The sequence below is a fragment of the Eubalaena glacialis genome, chromosome 3 (genome assembly GCF_028564815.1).
Source record: "Eubalaena glacialis isolate mEubGla1 chromosome 3, mEubGla1.1.hap2.+ XY, whole genome shotgun sequence".
NCBI classification, from domain to species: Eukaryota; Metazoa; Chordata; class Mammalia; order Artiodactyla; family Balaenidae; genus Eubalaena; species Eubalaena glacialis.
The window spans coordinates 87521373-87541148 of record NC_083718.1 but is presented as its reverse complement, the minus strand read 5'-3'; the positions used below and the strand labels follow the sequence as shown (position 1 = coordinate 87541148).

Genomic DNA, 19776 nt, shown 5'->3' with positions numbered 1-19776 from the left:
GAAGGAAATTAAGGAAAGGGGCCTGTAGGAGCCTACAACCCAAAGTGTGTTCATTCGATTAGTACTCAGCTTACCTCTTTAGTGGTGAACCTTTAGAGAGGGAAAGGAAGTAAAATGAGAGTAGATACATGAGGTTGAAATCTTACTCACTATAAAATAAGTCCCTTGGCTTTTGCAATCTCGGTGTTACACAAACTGTCAAATGTTAATAGCTATGTTTATGAAACCATGAGAGTCTCTACTTTTTTTCTAGGAAGAAAAATGGATCCCAGGTGCTTTTTCCAGTTAGACTGCTCAGGCACATTTGGGCTGAGCACCTTACCCTTGGATAGACGCCAGATGTCAGGAACACCCTTGAATCTCAACACTGGTGTCACAAGATGTGTTCTATGACCTCTTTGCAAGCCCTCTTTACAAGAGCTTTCTTCTTTTTTTAAATATTTATTTATTTATTGGCTGCATTGGGTCTTCGTTGTGGTGTGCAGGCTTCTCTCTACTTGTGGCGCATGGGCTCAGTAGTTGCAGCACATGGGCTTAGTTGCCCCGCAGCAAGTGGGATCTTAGTTCCCTGACCAGAGATCGAACTGGCGTCCCCTGCATTGCAAGATGGATTCTTAATCACTGGACCACCAGGGAAGTCCCTATAAGTGCTTTCCTGCCCTGATAAACAAGACCAATTGGTAGTTCAGATAATACTTCCATTTGTTTTTTTCCCAGCCTTTGTTTCTTTCTCTAGGAAATGACACCCATTTGCTGGTGAAGGACTGAGTGGTCCCTGGACCCTTTGTTTGGAGCAAGAATCATTTTTACTCTTCCAAAGAGATGAGATTTCACCCAAAGAAGCCAGTGAGAAGCTGCCCACTGTCAGAGAAACTTCCTGGAACTCAGCTTCCATGTCTGTAAAATGGGGATACCCAGACCTATTTCACAGTGTCATCCTTGAGGTCTTCACTTCTCTAAAACCTTAGCCACTCTTTAAGGCTCAGGTCAGGTCTCTCCTCTTCTATGTAGTTTTTTCATATGTATCACGTCCTGGAGCCTTATAGTTCCTAGAATTGATAATCAATGAATTCCTATTTCATTCTATTCTAATTGTTTCCTCTATGTGGTTTAGTTGATCATCTTAGACTGTGAGCTCCATAAAGGCAAGTTCTGTAACCATCCCTCAAAATCCCAGGTTTTCAAATACTATGTATTCAACATAGCGACAAAAATAATGAAGATAATAACAATAATAACCATTTAATGACAGACTATTATTTCCCAGGCACTCTGCTGTACTCTTTATAAATAGTATCTCATTTAACAACCTATGAGGTAGATATTACTAGGTTAAGTTTACAGATGAGAAAACCAGGCTTCAGAGATTAAGTAGCTTGCTGGAGTCCAGCTGTAAATCAGCAGCTGGGATTTTCACGCTGGCATGTGTGATTCCAAATCTCTTTGCAATACTGATTGACTGATGACTGGCTCCAAGTGCTCCCCTCCCCCACCAAGTTTGCCATCCTTCTCTTGTAGTCACAGCATGAAAGGGACACAAAGGAGAGATAAATGTAGGGCCAGACTTTATTAGGACAAACTACACATATTATTTCCTTTTTCCTTCCTGAAAGCCCCATCATCAGGACTGATCTCACAGAATTTCTAATCCAGGAACACTCATTTCACAAAACAAACACACTTCAGAGATGGAAGGAAAGAGAGTCTTTTTTGCTTTGTTTTGGAGAGAGAGTCTTAATGCCAGTGCCAGAGAACAGATTAAAAGGTGTCCCCTCCAGGGATCTGGGATGACCAGTCATTCTTCCCTAAATGGCATCCCAGTCAGTTTCCTCCACCCCTCTACCCTCATCCTTCTCTCCACCCACCAATAACAACCAAGTATCAGCAGAGGGGCCCAGAGATGGGCAGGTGGGGCAGAGGCTGAGCCTCCTTCTGAGCCTTCAGCCTCCTCTGTCCCAACCTCTCATGCCTATCTATTTAGGTTAATGACACTGAAAACAGTGAGGCTCAGCCCCTCTGCCAGGCATCTGGAGGAAAGGGCAGGAAGACACAAGTGTCTCTAAGGCATGCTTTCCTTACTTCAGGACTCCCCTCCCCTTCACCCACCTTATCAGCATATACATACACACACAAACACACATATGCATCTTAAAAAGTAACTGTCTCCCTATAAGTTTCAGCATCCACTTTTGAGCATCCTTTACCTTCATCCAAAATGGCAACCACCTATTACAGATGGACTGAAGAGAGAAACCTGGCCAGTCCCTGGGAAGGCAGGGCTTTTCTGTAGTCCCCACTGCTTTTTTGGCAGTCTCTTAGGAGCACTGGGGAGACACAGGCATCTCTGTGCTCTTAAACAAGGGCCCTGCCAAGAGAGCTGGAGATTCCCTTTCTGCTTTCATGCCCCTGCTAAATCCTCCAGGGAAAGAGAGATATGGGGCCCTCCATAGTTGTCATCACACCTCCTCTTGGCACTCTAAGTTGGCAGTCAACAAGGGAAGCAAACAGGAGGGGAAAATAGTTTTCCAGTATTTTCTCTCCTTTTTCATTTTTATCTTCACAGCAGAATTATTTTTTTTTTCCCAAGGGGAATCTGAGAAGCACAATGCCCTCTTTGTTTTAATAAGACCTGGGGAAATTCCACTGGCCTCCATGGCTGGTGATCTGGTCAGAATGTGAGAGAGGACGATGGCTTCTTGGGCATTCTGGTCAATAAGGTTTTTAGGGGAGCACTGGATGGACCGCCAAGGGAGGACTGGAAGGGATGGTTTCTACCATCAGGTTGAACTGTAAAAGGGCTGCAGGTTGATATGTGGTGGCAGGAAAGCCAGTGGAGTCAGTGTGCACAGTGACTCCCTAGGAGAGCTTTTCACCCCCCTCCCCGGGCTGGTTGTACACCCTGGCAGAAGGAAAGGCTGCAACATCACCAAGGTGAGACATTTGCCAGAGGAGCATACCAAGGCACTTGTAAAGTTGAGGCTGCTGGTCGAGTTCTAAGGACCTCTTTTTAAGTAAGACTGGGTAGAGGGAGGGGCAGCCAAGGGCATCCCATGGTGACCTGACCACCACCCCAAGGTACAGTCCAAGGAGACAACAGATTCAAGAGCACATCTAATGCAAGTTCCTTGATTCATGCTTGTTGCTGGCCGGGAACTTTGGGCTCTTCCTTGCAGGAGGAAGGGTGATCGGGTCAAGGACACCAGAGGGGCTTAGAGAATCCATCTGGTATGTGGCTGGTACGTAGAGAGTCATCCTATCCCTCTGGCTGTCCCTCCCAGGTCAGATTTGCCATGGTCCCCGTCCCTTCCTCTATCCCATTCACTGAATAATATGAAAGGCTTCACTGAGGATTCTGAGTGGAGGGTGGCGGAGCCTGGGTAGGTAGCCATGTCTCTTACTGCACCCACAAAGACCTGGTCATAGCTTCTGGAAAAAATGAGCAATGCCATTGAGATCCAGGGCCCAAACTGAGTAGAGCAGTGATGAGAACGAGAGAGATGGGGTCAGAAGGGACACACCTTCCCTCTCTGAGCCTCCTTTGTTCCCACCTGGTCCTGGTTCCGCCACACTGGTGGGTCACACTGATAGGTCATCTGACCTGGCCTTGCTGCTGGCCTTGCTGAGACGGCGCTTGTCACTTTGGTAGCCATGGGGGAGGCGGTGACCTGGGGAGCCTTCATTGGGTACCTCAGGCTTCTGGGCATAACGGATATGAATGAAACCCTCTCCAGGAATCTGCTCCTGGCCTCGCACTTGCTCAGTGGCCAGGTTATCTGTGTTCTGCTGAGAGGCCATCTTGTTACTGAATGGATTGAAGAATTTCCCCCCAGGGCCATTCTCCAGGCACTGATTGAAGTCAGGGGGTGGTGTGCAGCTCTGGACTATGCGGGCAGAGGGACCAGGAAGCTGGCACTCAGCCATGCCCTGCTGTGACTTGACAAATCGCTGTCTGATCTTTTTCCAGCCCAGGTGGTAGAGTTCAACAAGGCTGAGGAAAAGGGACAGTCCGGCCACAGCCAGCATAAAGACAATGAAGACATTCTTCTCCGTGGGCCGGGACACATAACAGTTGACAGGATGGGGACAGGGACTCCTGCGGCAGACATGCAGGGTGTCCAGGAAGATGCCATAGAGGAGGTACTGGCCCACAATGAAGGCCACCTCCATGGTGGTGCGGATCAGGATGCTGCAGACGTAAGTGTTGAGCAGACTGCCGCGGAGGGGAATCCTTCCGTTCACTTCTTCCCAGCAGGACAGCTCCGTCTTCTCGGCCACTGGGTACTCGTAAGAGGCAGCGCCCCGAACCTCTTTGGCCCTCTCGCCCTCCCGTAGCTTCCGCTTCTCCTGCATGCGCACCGTGTGCACGGCGTGGCCCAAGTACACTAGAGACGGTGTGGAGACGAAGATGATCTGCAGCACCCAATAGCGAATGTGGGAGATAGGGAAGGCTTGGTCGTAGCAGACGTTCTCGCAACCGGGCTGAATCGTATCGCACTGGAAATCAGCCTGTTCGTCCCCCCAGGAGGATTCGGCAGCCGTGCCCAGCACCAGCATGCGGAATATGAAGAGGACGGTGAGCCAGACCTTACCGATCACCGTGGAATGCTTGTGTGCTTCCTCCAGGAACTCTCCCAGGAAGCTCCAGTCACCCATCTTGGCTCAGCAGAAGACAGACGCCAAGACTCCTGCAAATGGGATAGAGGGAAAAACAGAGGGATGCTTTCTGCAAACATCTGCAAGATCCAATCATGCTCTGTGATTCCACTGACGCATACCAATGCGTTCCTTAAGAGAGTGCAGCTTAGAAGTCAGATTCACCTAAAAAGCTCTCTTCCTCCTCCCCCACCCCCAGCAAAAATGAAAGAGAACACTCAAAGTAGTCATGATAGCAAGATTAGAGCATGATTCCCACGCTTTAATGGATCTAGAAATCACCTGAGATGTATGTTATAATGTGGGTTCTGTGCTGTTACCTCCAGAGATTCTACTCCAGGTCTGGGATGGCCCCCAGGAATCTGGATTTGCAGCAAGCAGCCTAGGTTATTCTGATGCAGGCAGTCCAAGGACCTCACCCGAGAAACACTGGAGTAGTGGAAAGGACACAGGACAGGAGCCTGCAAGTGTGACTCTGGACATTTACCTCACTGAGTCTGTTTCCTTGTCTGTAAAATGGGAATAGCTACACCAGAGGATTTTGAGGGTTAAATGAGATGAGGTATGTGATATGCTGAAAATCATAATTCACGTGTTCCATATGTTTGAGCTGCTGTCAGGTGGAAAATACTCCACCTGACTCCAGAGGCCAGAACTAGGTGGAAGAGAAAAAGGTGAAGGTGGGAGAGGCAAATTTGGCCCCTTAGGAAACATTTTCTGTTTCTATTTCTATTTCAATAACAATCAGAGCCATCCAGCATGGGCCAACTCTATCGGGAGGTGGCAAACAAAAACATTCAAAGGTTTCACAGGTTCCCCCAGCTGATTAGCAGCTGGCAGTGTTGATCTACACTTCACTGCAGTGCAGCCATTCCAGCTGTACAGCTCAGCTTGTCTTTCTGCAGACAGAAGGTACCCACACACAGACCTGCTCACCCACACATCCAGAATAAATGCCCCAAACCTTTAAGTCCCACACAGAACCTTCCCTCATCAGGTCCTGGCATGCTTCTTCAGCCTCATTTCCTGCCTATCCCCTTCAGTTGCCTTTGTCGTGTCCAGCATGCCAAGTCCTGGAAGGTTCCCAAATGCTCTCCTCTCAACTACCTCCTACATGCTCCCTCACGCCTAGCTGAATCCTATTTACCCTTCAAAACTTAACCCAGTCATTGCTTTCCCAGCCCTCCCTGCTTCCTCAAGCTGAGCATCTTCAGCTCTGTGGTGGCCCTGGGGACACTCAGTCCTCTCCTAGCACTTGCCATCTTGTTTTGTGATCCTCTGCCTGTCTGTGTTCTTCCAGTAGGAGCTCCTTGAGAACAGGAATTCTCTTGTCCTCTGTACCATCATCACCCGGCCCAGAGTGGGTACTTAGTAAATCTTAGTTGAGTGAATGAAGGAGGGGGTGGCAGACACTGGTGTTTTCTACCCGGTGGCAAACCAATCCCCTGTTCCTTGCCGTGTCCCATAAGCAGGGTGAGAAGGCCAGCTATCACTTTCTCAGCCTCCACTGCAGTTAGTTCTGGTCTGTGAGGTGTGGGGAGAGTCTGACGTGGAAGGAGTGCTCTAGAAAATGTTTTTCCATCACCCAGTAAATAGAGCCTCACTTGAAGTCCTCTTCACCCCCACGACTTCCTGCCTGTGGACAGTTTGTGTGAGTCAAGATGCCTGAAGCTTCCCAGAGAATCTCAGAAATGCCAACCAGTGCCCTGAGGCTTCTGAATCAACTCTTGAATCTTCTACCTCCAGAATTCTTACTTGATGAACAATAAATGTCCTTATGGCTTAAGCCTTTAATCAACCAGTCCTAATCAACAGAATGACCAAAAAAAAAGGGGGAATTGAAGGTAAATATTCTCTTCTTGAAATCTTGAAACCTCGGATTCTGATGGGACCTTAGAGGTTGTCAACTTCAAACTTTAACCTTCACATCTTTGCTGCCAGTGTGCCCCTGATTCCTATCCTATCCTGGTTCCTATCTGTATGCATATGAGGAGGGACAGGGCGAGGTTCCATATTTCACGGTCCAGGCTTTGGCTTCGGAGTTGACACCTTGACAGAGACCAGCCTCCAGGCTCTATCTTCTCCCAGCCCTCCACTCCCCAACCATGAGAGTACACAGAGTCCCTGGGAATGAGAGAGTCCGTAAGCAAGCGGAAAGGGCCTTATCTCTGTTCCCTTCCATATCAAAGACCCTTCCAAGTCTTGAGCCCTTTCCTCTGGTTTGTGATCAGACATTTGCCCTTTTCCTCACATGATGAAGGGCCCCCTCCATCGCCTCCAAAAGTGGAAAATTGTGGAGCGTTAGTCCAAAAGGAAAATGGCTGATTAGATAAGAGTCTGAATGGTCTGTGATCCCTTCTGGGCACGTGTACAGTGTTCAGCACCTTCAGGGTCATCAGCACACATGTGAAGGCCAGGATGTGGCGAGTGTCAGAGAGAAGGGAGGGAGAGAAGGGGAGAGAGGAGGAGCAAAAAGTGGGAAAAGACAAGGGGGAGTTGGAAGTGGGGAAAAAAGAGACCCTGTAACAGTTGAGGGAAGTCAATTGGGGGTTAGCTAAATGGAGTTCAAATCCCTGTGAATATCTGCTGAGCTTGGAGAAGTTACTGGATCTGTGTCTCAATTTCCTCACCTGCGAAATGGATATACTATTATTTAGCTCATAGAGTATTATGAGGTGATATGTAAAAAGCACTTAGCACAGTGCTCAGAATATAAGAACTGAATAAAAGGCAGCCATTACTAGCAAGGAAAGTGGTGGGGAAGGACAAGAATAGGAGAAAGTGGAAGGTAGAGAGATGTGCATTACCAAGAAGAGAGAAACAGATGGAAGAGAAGAAGGGGAGAAAGCCAGAGGGAAAGAGAAATGGCAATCAAAAAGAAACAAAAAGAAAGAGAGAAACAAATGTTATATTCTTCCAGGATTTGGGGCAAGTTTTCCAAACTCTCCTCAATCCCTGAAGATTTTTCCCTTGATCTTCTGACTCTGTCACTCATTCCTTGCAAGTCCCCAAGGAAATATAAAAATAGCTCAAGGCAAAGAATTTGATGCTTTGGTCTAGTTCTGCCAAGAGGCTTGCCTGCTGACTGCCTCACTTGTAGTCCAAGGAGGCCCACCTGGAAGAAGTAAAACACAGGTACAAGAAAGGAACATCACAGAATATCAGAAAGCCAGTCTTAGGATGCCTCATCGGGAGAGAACAAGAGAAACTAACCAGCTGGGGAGGTGTGGGCTAGGGCAGACCCCGTGGGCCCTGGCAGCAGTATATAAGGTGAAAAACCTCTCGTTTGTGACATCCTGGATGACTCAAACAAGGTCAGAGAAACTTAACATTGCTATCATGTACCAGCTGCTCAGCTTATAATATGAAAGGTCCCCGGCTGAAGTCAGTTTCCCAGCACCTCTGGGTCCCTTTGGACCCCCGACAACCTCAGCCAAAGAAACTTGTAGATTAGACACTCATTGAGTTTTCTGGGTGTACAGCACATAAAACGCTTTGTAGATTATTAAACATTTCTTGGCAGGAAGTGTGTTAGGAGGGGCAAAGGCAGCTGCCCATGCCATGAATAAATTCTGTCAAATAAAAATGGTAGTATACCCCACTGCTTTATCTATGACCTTCACTGGCTTCCTACTGCTTATAAAGTCCAAACTATTTAACTTGCACTTGAGACCCTCCACAGCACAGCATCATCCCATCTATTTCTGCTGTTCCCCTCACATACTCAGTACTTAAGCTACACAACTCCCCACACATGTGTTCACGGCCCACAATTTCTCACCTCTTTATCTTGGCTCCTCATGTTCCCTCTGCCTACGATGTCCTTCCCTTTCGTTCATTCATTTAATAAGTTTGTTGAGTGGTTACCAGTTACCAGGTATCACACAGTGATGATGGCACTGAAGATGCAGCAGTTAAAAAGACAAGCAAGGAGTCCCTGCCTTTACTGAGCTTAACTGCCTTTATTTCCCTTAATTAAGGAGAGAGAACAAACACATAATTGCAATAAAGCACGATGTGTGTTAACATTAGGGAGACACAGGGGGCTATGGGAATGTAAGGCAGGTTGACTCCGGTTCAGGGTGGGGCCTGGGCCCTCCATAGAGCCCTGGGTAATTGAATTCTACAGCCCTTTGCAAGTGATGCAAGTTCTGAAGTCCCCAAGGAAAAGAGAGATGGTCCCTAGAACCTGGACAAGAACATCCCAACTCTGAACGTTCTTTACTCCAAGACCGTCCACATCCTCTTTCAATGTGTCATGTCCTGGGATAAAGCAAAAATTTTGGAGAAGTCATTAGGGAATGTGTTTGGTAATAGTAACATTACACTTGGATCAGAGGGAAAGGGCCAAAGGAAGGTTTTTGTGCATAGTGAGCATGAATCATTTTATTCCTTTACTTCATGTATTATGTGGCTAGAAATAAAATTCAGGGTCTACATTCCCAATCCAGTGCCCCTCCTTATGTTGGCACTGTTGCCACCCTAGGCAGCCAATGTTTTTAAAGAAAACCAATTTAGAGAAAGCCAAATTAACATGAACTCATAGCCAGCACCTCTTCCTCTGAGCCCACAGATCTAGGTGGAAATGGAGATGTCTTCTCAAATTACTCTCATCCCTCTTTGATGTCTCCCGAACTCTGAAGATGCTAAATTACCATCCAGCAGGCAGGATACATTCCCACACTGGGTTATATGCTGCCTTACACTTGTTCTCCAAAAGCTTCTTGTCTATCAGTCAACCCGCAAGTATTTTTTCTGAGTCTCTACTATGTGTCTACTACTGTTCTGGATACTGAAATAATACCTCACGGGTCCCAGGCCTGGCAAATACTAGGCACACAATGATATCTGTTGGATTAATAAACAGATCAGGCATGATTCCTGCCCTCAAGGATTTAACGGCTTTTTCCCTCAGATGGGTAGTAGACGTCTCAAAGTCAAAAGCCTGTCTTCTGCTTTGTATTCTTATTGCATTAGGTTTTCTCATTAGGTGCATAATAAATGCTTTCTTTTTTTTTTAAATTAATTAATTTATTTATTTTTGGCTGTGTTGGGTCTTCGTTTCCGTGCGAGGGCTTTCTCTAGTTGCGGCAAGTGGGGGCCACTCTTCATCGCGGTGCGCGGGCCTCTCACTATCGTGGCCTCTCTTGTTGCGGAGCACAGGCTCCAGACGCGCAGGCTCAGTAGTTGTGGCTCACGGGCCTAGTTGCTCCGCGGCATGTGGGATCTTCCCAGACCGGGTCTCGAACCCGTGTCCCCTGCATTAGCAGGCAGATTCTCAACCACTGCGCCACCAGGGAAGCCCATAAATGCTTTCTTAATGATTGAAAAAAAATGTTTGGTCTAGCAGTAAGATTGCATTACCTCTGACAAAGCCCCCAAATGGGGTGGGGACGTAAGGCACTGCACTCGGTAGTCACCCTGCTCTTTGCAGTCCTTTACTAATGGCTGTGGCATAAGCTAGGCAGGCTGCAGGTGACAGGTGCGTCACCCAGCACACAGCTGAAACTGCACCCCCGTCTCTCCTGCCCAAGAAGGCATGTTGCAAGTGAGCAAGAAGCTACCATGGGGATGCCTTGAAAATTCTCCTCCTTCTGTTGATTCTAGCTCTGTCCTCTGAAACCAAATATAACAGCCCTTACAATATACTATTTGATAACAATTTCTGTGTCCCCCCAAGTCAGCAGCTGGGCCTTGGGTTAAATTGTAAAACCATTGGGATTTCACACACCTAAGGAGACTTATTTGCTCTGCTGACTGTGTATTATCTCTCCAACTCAACCCTGAGTCCTTGAAGACAAGCCCCATAACTATTCATCACTGGATCCTCCCCCCGAACTCGCCCTACCCTCTCTTCCCCCTTATTGCTTAATATCGTGCCCTGCACCTGATAGGTTGATTCGTGTACTTTTTAGAAACAACAGTGGATGAATGACAGCATTCAGGTCACTCAAAACACCTAATGCCACTAGAGGCACCTCCCTGGGAAGCTGGCCTAGGGACACCTGCGCAATGACTATGGTGACCAGGACACCAGGGAGAGAAAAGCCACTGAGCCGTCCTTCTGCCCATGAGAGAGTCCTCCACTTGGCTGAGCAGGACTGAACATGTCTAGAGCAGAGACTTGGTCACCATGGGCTACTCCTTCTCTGCCTCCCCCACAGATCACTGGGAAACTCACACAAGTTTGTCAACATTAGATTTTAAGATCACTCTGCAGAGGCTGAGTCTAATTCTGGACAATGACACATGTACTGGATAGTATCTAACAGACCTCTGGTTCTCAATAAAGATTGTTATTCACAGTAATAACAACAATCCCCTGGGCCCGTGCTATAATTCCTCTCACCATACAGTGGAATGCGGCAAGGGCAGGGTTGACTTGCTTCCCAATGAAGAGAATTCTGTTGTGAAAGGACCCAAAGAGCCTCACTTAAAGGATGCCTTAGACACAGTAGCATGTCAGTGCAGCTCAGTTCAGAAAGTGTTTATGAACCCCAATGCTACACCAGACATCAAAGGTGGCTTTATAAAGTGAAGTGCCAACTATAGCCATCATCTCAGAACTCTTTTGGAGCTTATTCATTAATGTACATTTTTCTACTTTTCCCTCACCCCGGTAGTTTCTCTCTACAATGGATATGTAGGGAGGATTACATGAGAGAGTGGTCTTGAGCCTCAGCTACTTCATTAATCTTTATTATCCTTCGAGATTCTCAGCTTCATTTGCTAGTTGACCCAGAGTTACACAAAAAGAGAATTTGAATCTAGGTGATAATAACAATAATTATAAGAAAACCTAACACTTATTGAGACCCTTCTATGTGCCAGACACTCTGCAAGTTTCTTGATATATATATTCTCATTTGATTCTCACAATAATTGGAGGAACTAGGGACTGGCCCTGTCCCCTTCTTACAAGGCTCAGAGAGGGTGTTTTGAGCAAAATCGCTTGAGGATGACTTGCTAGTAAGCGGTGAAGTTGGCATCAAAGCCAGCTGTTGTCTTTCCTGACAATGATGGCCCTGCCTTAAGAACTGTACTGGATTCTATCTAAATCGCCTTAAGTTCCTTTCTTTGAAAATCCTTACTCACCAAAGGCTGGCCTCTTTTACACAAGATAACTACCACAGGGATATTTGTGAGATAACTGTTAGAATAGGGAGTTGATTTGTGCATGGTTAAGGGTAATTCTTACATTTAGAATTTTCATTCTTTTCCTGATTTAGGTTTGGGGTAGCTACTTCAACCAGATAGATGTATGATATACCTACAGCTACTGAGTTGGGCAGTGTGGGCAATTTTTTCAGAATGAGTAGTCCAGAGGGGGCTTGCACCCCTGAACCTTGACTACTAGAGAGGGGAGAGGGAGCTAGAGATGAGAGAGAGGGGAAAAGAGACAGATGGACGAGATTAACTATCACTTTAGTTTTCCTGCTCCTCCAGCCAAGGGCAGATAATTAACTCCTCTTTAAATTTAGTTATTTGATTCTGGCAAGGAGAGAGTGGTCCAGTCAGAGATCCTGCTGGCCGACAGTTGTTTCAAAGCCAAGGAGGTAGAAGGGAGCAGGCAAAGTAGAGAAACAGAATTATGCTAGGATAAGTAATTTTCTTCTTAAAAAGTTAGAAGAAGACATATTTACAAGGAATGGATGGGAAGGGCTGGCAAATGGAGATATTCAAATACAATGAAATATCAGGAGGTCTTTATTAATTACCGGAAGGGGTTGATTAATACCTACGCAGTTATTAACGAAAAGTATATTTATGAAATGCTTTATTATTTCCAACATCTTGTCATTGATTCATAGTACAGTAGAGCTAAAAGGAATCTAGGGACCAATCGAACTCAACCCCTTATTTCTGTACAAGATGAAGACAAGGGTCCGGGGAAGTTAAGTAATCATAATAACAGATATCACTAAGTTGAGTGTTTTCCATGTGTGAAGCATTTTACAACTATACTTTCTAACCCTTACATGACATTAACATTACTTTCTAACCATTACTTCAGCCCTGCTAGGAAAGCAGTATTATTCCATTTTACAGCCGAGAAAACTGAGACTCAGAATTTAAGTAACATGTACGGAGTCACACAAGTAGCAAATGTTGCATCAGGGACTTGAACCTGGTCTGCCTGCCTCCTGCCTTTCTCTCTGTGTCTCTTAAAGGGAAAGAAAAGCAAAGAGACCCTAGGACTGATAGGACTGACAGCTGGTGACAAACCTGTGACCAGAGCTCCAGTGTCTTAACTCCCCAAGCAGATCTTTTCCCGTAAGAGGCCCAGGGTTTTTCCTTTCAGTCTCTGGCTTGTTGATTGGCCATCCCTTGCATATGCTGTTCCTAGAATTGATGACCACATGGAGGCCCTAAGCCCAGAGTGGTCAGGATTCTCAGACTCTTCAGCATCTGCCACCATTTGGCCAGAATTCACATATAGAAAGTTATTTCCTTTTTTAGCCAGTAAGTGTTCTTGGCTGCGGCAGTGTTGACTGCCGGGTTCTTGGCTGGCCAAACAGCAGGCTGTGGTGTTCCATTGATGTCAGATCATAACAAGAGCAATGGGAACAGAAAGAGTTAGGTGGTGGGACTCGTGGTTCCTAGGAAGAGTGGGATTCGAACCTTGCTTCCATCACCCTCTAGTTGTGTGACCTCAGGCAAGTAACATAACCTCTCAGTTTCCTCTTCATCTGAAAAAAGGGGAATGTTTACTCACGGGGATTAAACAATGTGTGAATAAGTGGAAACATCTAGAACAGTAATTGGCACGTAGTAGACACTCAATAATGTTAGTTCCTTGTTTTCTTTTCTGCCATTTCCAGTAAAAACTCCTCTCAAACTTGATCCAACTAGTCAACTTGATGCAGCATTTGACATGCAGCAGGCCGGTTAGAGGGACACAGCAAGGACGCCCTATGTGCTACCAAGTGGGGGAGGGTGACTATCAGAGGTGGGGAAAACACAGGCAATGGGAAGGATATTAATTTAACTCTAAATCAGTTATTTCACTAGGTGGAAAGAAGAGAGGCGGGGTGGAGAGGAAGGGAGGTGTATAGTCCCACTCCAATCAGGCCCCCTGTGTTCTTGTAATTGGTCGAGCCTGCCCCCGAACTTTTCTTTAACTCGAGCTTTGAGGCCTGGAGATGGACTCCACATGAGTCCATATTATAAAATATGCGCTTCATATAATTCCCTCCTTCTGAGGAGCTGCAGCACTTTGGAATCTGATCACCAATCCAAAGGCATGTCCACATGTGTAGGTTTGAAGCTGGCTCAGTTCTACTTGAAAGAGAAATAGGAGGTTGTCTACTCTGTGATCTGAGGAGAAGAGGCATCCTGACCCCTAAACACACCTGCCCTCTCCTGAAGTCCTGAATCATGAAGACGCCAGGTTGGATTAAGATTCTCGAAGTCCTCTGTGGACAAGAGCCTCAGAAGAGAGGCTCTTTCTGGTTCCAGCTATTTCTTTGTGACTCTAGTCAAGACATTCCCCCTCCCTGAGCCTGAGTTCACTCATGGGTAAAACTAAGGGGTTGAGCTGGAGGGTTGCTAAGGCCTTTCCAGCTCTAAGTTAGAACATCTGGGGAGTTTGTGACTTGCCCAGTTGCGATAGTATGGCAAATTAGTGGCAAAGCCAAGAGGCGAATCCAGATATTCTGACTCCCAACTTAGAGGTCAGCAAAAGTCGACCCAGAAAAAAAATCTGTGGTCATAAAAACCAAGCAGTACCTTCTCAGAATTTCATGTCATGGTGAGCCTTCACTGTGGAAAGGCCTTTGCATCAAATGAGACTCAATTCAAAGAGACTTGGACTGAGCACCAGGTGACCTGGATTCCACTCTATTGTTCTGTTGTTCATTGAGCACTTACTATGTGGTAGCCATTTAAAATACATTATTTTATTTAATCTTCATAAAACCTTACAAGGAAATTATTTATTATTAACCTCTTTGACAGATGAAGAAACTGAGGATCGGAGACATTAAATAATTTTCCCAAGGTTTACACAGCTGAAATTCTAACCCAAATGTGATTCCAAATGCCTAGGCCCTTCCTTCTGCCTTACCCCTGAATCAGATAAACTCTAAGATCCCTCTGTGCTATTTCAATACCTCTGATTCTGAGACCTCCTGACTCCCTTTCCTTATGAAGGGGAGTGGATTATTGAAAGCTGAATTTTTCTTCCCCATGATTTGCTAAAATGTCAGAAACAATTGATTCACAGAGTGGCATCAAGCTGTCATTTGCCAGGAGCCAGCAGCTTCTGACTGTAGAAAGGAAGTCACCTTCCTTCCTAGGAGAACTGAAGCTTTCCTGGGAAAGTGGGCATCTCTCCCCTTCAGTCAGTTCAATCCTGGAACCCAGAGTGGAGCCAGTTCATACAGAGAGTTGCTGGACTCCCCGGTGGGGGAGATCTTTCCTGGGACAGAAGGCAGAGCCTGGGCCTTGGGTCTTCCTGGCCCTGAGGACTGCAGGTCTTCTAATTCCTGTCCTGACTGATCCACACAGACAGGCTCCCTGCCCTGTGTTAACTGGCTGGGCCCAGAGGGGGGATCAACCAGGACCCAAGAGGCCAGGCTGCCCTGTGGTAGCCCGGCTGGCTGCGAGAGCCCAGAACCCTCCGCTGCATTTGCCCCCCACCAGCCGGCGGAGATGAGGACAAGCAGGTGGGCAGGTGGTGTCACTGCCAGGAAGCAGGATTATAGAGATGCTGCCATGCAAGAAGCAGGGAGGTTTGGGGAGAAATGGAGGCTCAGAAAACACAGCCAAGGACAGAAGGCAGAAGAGCCCTAGGTGTGAGTGAACAGAGCGGGATGTTCTCCCAATTGAACTGGCCCTGACTCACTGTGTCATCTCCAGCAAGTCACTTGCCTTTTCTGGGCCTTGTTTTCCTTATTTGTCAAAGAAGATGTTGACTGGCAATCTAGGAGACCTCTTCCAGCTCTAATGGCCTAGGACTTTAGACCAGTACCTGGCATGGGGACAGGGGTGAGGCAGTTAGGAGACAAGAACAATAGCCAGTCTCAACAGCCCAGCAAGAACATCTCTGGGGTTCCAAGCCAGCGGCCAAGCTGGGCAACACAGCTGTGTTACTGCCATGGCGCTCTGAACTTCACGAGTCTGGGGGAAGGGATGCCCTGAGGGTGCCAGTTTGGAAGCCGGGAAACACACGTCCCCGTACTGCCTGCCATATGCCCAGTGGTCACTGGAGCTGCTCTACAGCTGCTGAGTGAGGAAAAAGCTTGGAGGGTCAGCGAGGGGAGAAGGCTCCGGACAGCAACGCCACCGCGGGGAACCTGGCCGGAGGGTGGCGAGAGCTGTCCCACGAGAACAGGGTCTGGGCTGGGCTGTGACTCCAGGGTTAGTGGGTGGAAGAGATGGAGACCACTTGGCCTGATGATGTGAGAGTTAGGCTAGGATGCTTCTAAAGACCAGCTTGTGTCCCCAGCCGTGAACCTACCACCCCAGGCAGATGGGGGTGGCCTTGGTCTCTTCTCTGTTCAGTGTCACTGGCTTCCTCCCAGGCCTCCAGACTCCCTGCCCAGTGCCCCTCACACTGCCCTTCCTTCTCTTAGGCCAGTCGGAGCCGGTGTGCCAGAGCTGTGCTCAGGAGACAGCCCAGTGAGATGCTGAGGAGTCAGAAGCAGGAACTCCTCCATCATGACAGGATACTGAGAGGGGGGACGAAGGAAAAACTGAACAAAGGCACAGTAAGGATGTAAAATCCTGTGTCAGCCTTCCCTTTTGCAGTGGTTCTGAGGTGCATTTGAGCTAAGGAATCTCAGCCTTGGACAGTGTTACTGCTGAAGGGAACCAGAGGGATCCTGCTACTTCAAACCTTTCATTTTATAGATGAGGAAACTGAGGCCCAGAAGGGGGAAGTGTCTGGCCCAAGGTCACACAGCCCCTCAGTGCACCAGAGCCCAGGTCTCTTGGGCCCTGAGTCCGGGCTCCTTTACCACATGCTCGGAAGGGAGATCAAGGGGCTGTCAGGAACCTTCCTGCCCTGCGCCCAGGAGGAAAGGAGACCTTCCGGTGGGCACCTCTCCCCAGCTTCCTCTCCGGGTCTCACCAGCCTCTTTCCTCCAACAGCAAGTGACCAGATTGCTCGCAATGGACAGCGGGGACATGATACTCCGCAGGAAACTAAGCAGGGAATATTTTTAAACCATCCAACATGCCCTAGGGGGAAAAAAATCAAAACACTTTCCTAGATGCTGTGGAAAGCATTTCAAAAAGAATTCCAAGCCTAGAGGAAGCATGGTAAAACAGCGATGGCTTGGGTTTTTAAAGGGCCAATTCCAATCTTCACAAAAGTGCCTGGAAATGACCTGGTGTCCTGCTTGTAAGATGCCCCTAGAGCACGGCGCATCTGTGAGAGGTAGATGGACGGCAAAGGCCCTCCACTTGCATTTCTACAGCTCCTTCTAAATCGAGTAAGTGATTTATCTGCTGCTTCATAAGCTGTTCTCTTTAATATACCCAAAGCTCACCATCACAGGGACTGGTGAGAGGGGTAGGGAGGAAACCCACAGGTGCAGAGAGAGAGTTTGTTGTGATCCAGCAACAAGGCTGGAGATTCAAGGCTCTCTCTCTGCCTCTCTCCCATCAACTGGTAGTTTTATCTCTTAAAATTCAAGTTTCCCCTTACCTTCCTCTTTTCCTCCTGTCTGGAATTCCAGTTGGCTTCTTGGTTCTCTGGCCGCCTCTCCCCCGCTGCCCACTCTTCCTTGCTCTCCAGCCTGTCGGTCGTTCCTCTCCCACCCTCTTTTTAATCGCTATCTGTCACCCTCCCTCCGCCCACTTCTTCCTACTCTTTCTCTCTCCTCCCCCTTCCCCCTCGAGATCCCTCCCTCCCCTCTCTCTCTTGTGCTCCTAGAATCTTTGCTCATTTAAAAAGTTTTCTCCCCTCTACCTCCTTGCAGCCTCTCCTCACCGCGTTCTCCCCAGAAGGAGACTGAGTCCTCTTCCTCCTCCCCCTCTGCCCTGCCCCTGTCACTGTCGCCACAGTCCTCGCGCTGGCCCCCTCTCCCTCCGACTGGTGGTGCACCGCCTCCCTAGTCTTTGCCTGCTCACCCTCTGCTGGGCGACTTTCCTGGGGCGTCAGCGGGAAAACTGGCACTACCCTGGATATCCTTCTTCCCCATCCTTTTCCTGTCGTCAGAAAAAAAGAGTGCCCATTCACAGAGCAGGTCTTTTGGGGAACCTCTACTATGCCCACACGAGTGAGCTGAGGCTCACAAATCACAAGCACCCACACCCAGAATAGACACCAGAGGTAACTTGAAAGCTCAAAAGGGCAGGGAGAGGGCATCTCCACTGCCCAGGACTACTTTCTCCTTCTCCTCTAATGAAAAGAGAGTGCTTTCTATGTGCCAGGCACTGGGCTAGGGGTGAGAGAGATATGGATATAGATATAGATATAATATTTTTATTTCACTGAATCATTCCAATGTCCAGGTCTCAAGGTAGACATTTCTACATTTCACATTTGAGGAAACAGGTTCAGAGAAATCATGATCATGGTAACGTGATCATGGTGACCCAGTTAGTAAATGGGAGAGTCCGGATTAGAAGTTTTAGCCAATGCCGAAAGTCACCTCTTTGCTCTTTCCACAAAAGCATACAGGCCTCCCAGCTGGAACTGAGCTGACGGAAGTAAGGCTCTCTCTTATTCAATCACATGCCACAGGTGGGCAAATTTGGAAACTGTGAGGAGTCTCTACCCTGAAGCTCCCCTCATTCTCAACTCCTTTCCTCAACTCCTTTCCTCAACTCCTCAACTTATATGCTTAGCCATGGACCCAGTTAGACTGTGATAAAAGTCAGTGACAGAGGTGACCACGAGTGGACTGAAATCAGACAAACCAATGACCAAGAGCCCACAGATTGTGAGAGCTGGAAGAAAACCCCAGAGATCATCTGGGACAGCCAGGAAAACTGAGGCCCAAAGACTCAAGGCCACTTGTCAATGTCACACATAGTACATGGCAGAGGCAGGACCAGAACCCAGATCCATTCCTTTGCTCCACATCATCACGTTCACATATATTCACAAATATTCCAACAGTTTGCAAAACTTTGTTTCTTTAGTGGGTGATATTTTTCATGGGTGAATAAGCTTGGAGTCAGCAAGAGGGGAAAGAACATGGGGCCAAATTTCCTGTGTCTAGGGAGACAGCAGCCCTGCTGAAAACAAACTCAAAATTCTTGATTCCTTAGCCAGAGTTTCCCCACCTTTTATCCTATGTAGCTTCAGAGCAGATGCTGGTGCCAGACTGTCTGGGTTTGAATCCTGTCTCTACCACCTACCAGCTATGTAACAGTGGGCAAGTTAGCATAAACTCTATGCCTCTTAGTTCCCTCAACTGTAAACTAGGGATAATAATAACTACCTCCTAGGGTCATCATGAGGACTAATGCAGATGTGTAAGGCACCTGGAACAATGTCTGGTACATGGTAAGTGTTGTGGCTGTGACTGCAAAATACAATACAATACAATACAATACAATACAATACAATACAATGCAATGCAATGCAATACAATACAACACAATACAATACAATGCAATACAATGCAATACAATACAATACAATACAATACAATGCAATACAATGCAATACAATACAATGCAATGCCTGCCTCCTCCTGCCTGTACTTCCCATAGTTGGTGCAAACTCCTGGGATAGAATTCAACATGTGAAACATAGGGAGCCCTGGTGATATCCAGTTTCCTCTCCAAAGCAGAGATTTTCACCACGCTATGGCTTTGTCCTTACATCTCAGTCACTCGAAAAGGCTGCGGGTTCCTGGGAATACCTTATTATCTTCAGCCAGGAGATGGCCAGTTAAAGAACCCGTAAGTCTCAGTTGAAGGATAATCTGAGAGTGGGGAAGTTTTAGTGGAGTATTAACTCCTAGATCATCAGCTGTCAAAGGAGGGTCCAGCTGAGGGCGTGGCTGAAGATGAAGGGAGAATGCCATTTTCCTCTGAGTGCCCAGAAGGGAAGAATTGCCGAGATGTAGGTACACCCAAGATCCTGGAGCAAGTACAGGGCACAGAAAATAAATGCTTCCACTCTGCTTGGCAGGTAGAGAATAAGACAGTGAAGAAACTGGA

The 19776-nt window shown here is 47.4% G+C and overlaps 1 protein-coding gene across 1 annotated transcript; it reads right to left on the bottom strand.

The window, feature by feature from the left end:
* Positions 1 to 1549: 1549 nt before the first annotated feature.
* Positions 1550 to 17417, bottom strand: GJA5 (gap junction protein alpha 5). The gene is made up of 2 exons (XM_061186080.1): positions 17306 to 17417; positions 1550 to 4685 (listed from the first exon to the last, which is right to left on the bottom strand). The coding sequence occupies exon 2, from the start codon at positions 4651 to 4653 to the stop codon at positions 3577 to 3579; it is 1077 nt and encodes a 358-aa protein (XP_061042063.1). The 5' UTR covers positions 4654 to 4685; positions 17306 to 17417; the 3' UTR covers positions 1550 to 3576.
* Positions 17418 to 19776: the final 2359 nt, after the last annotated feature.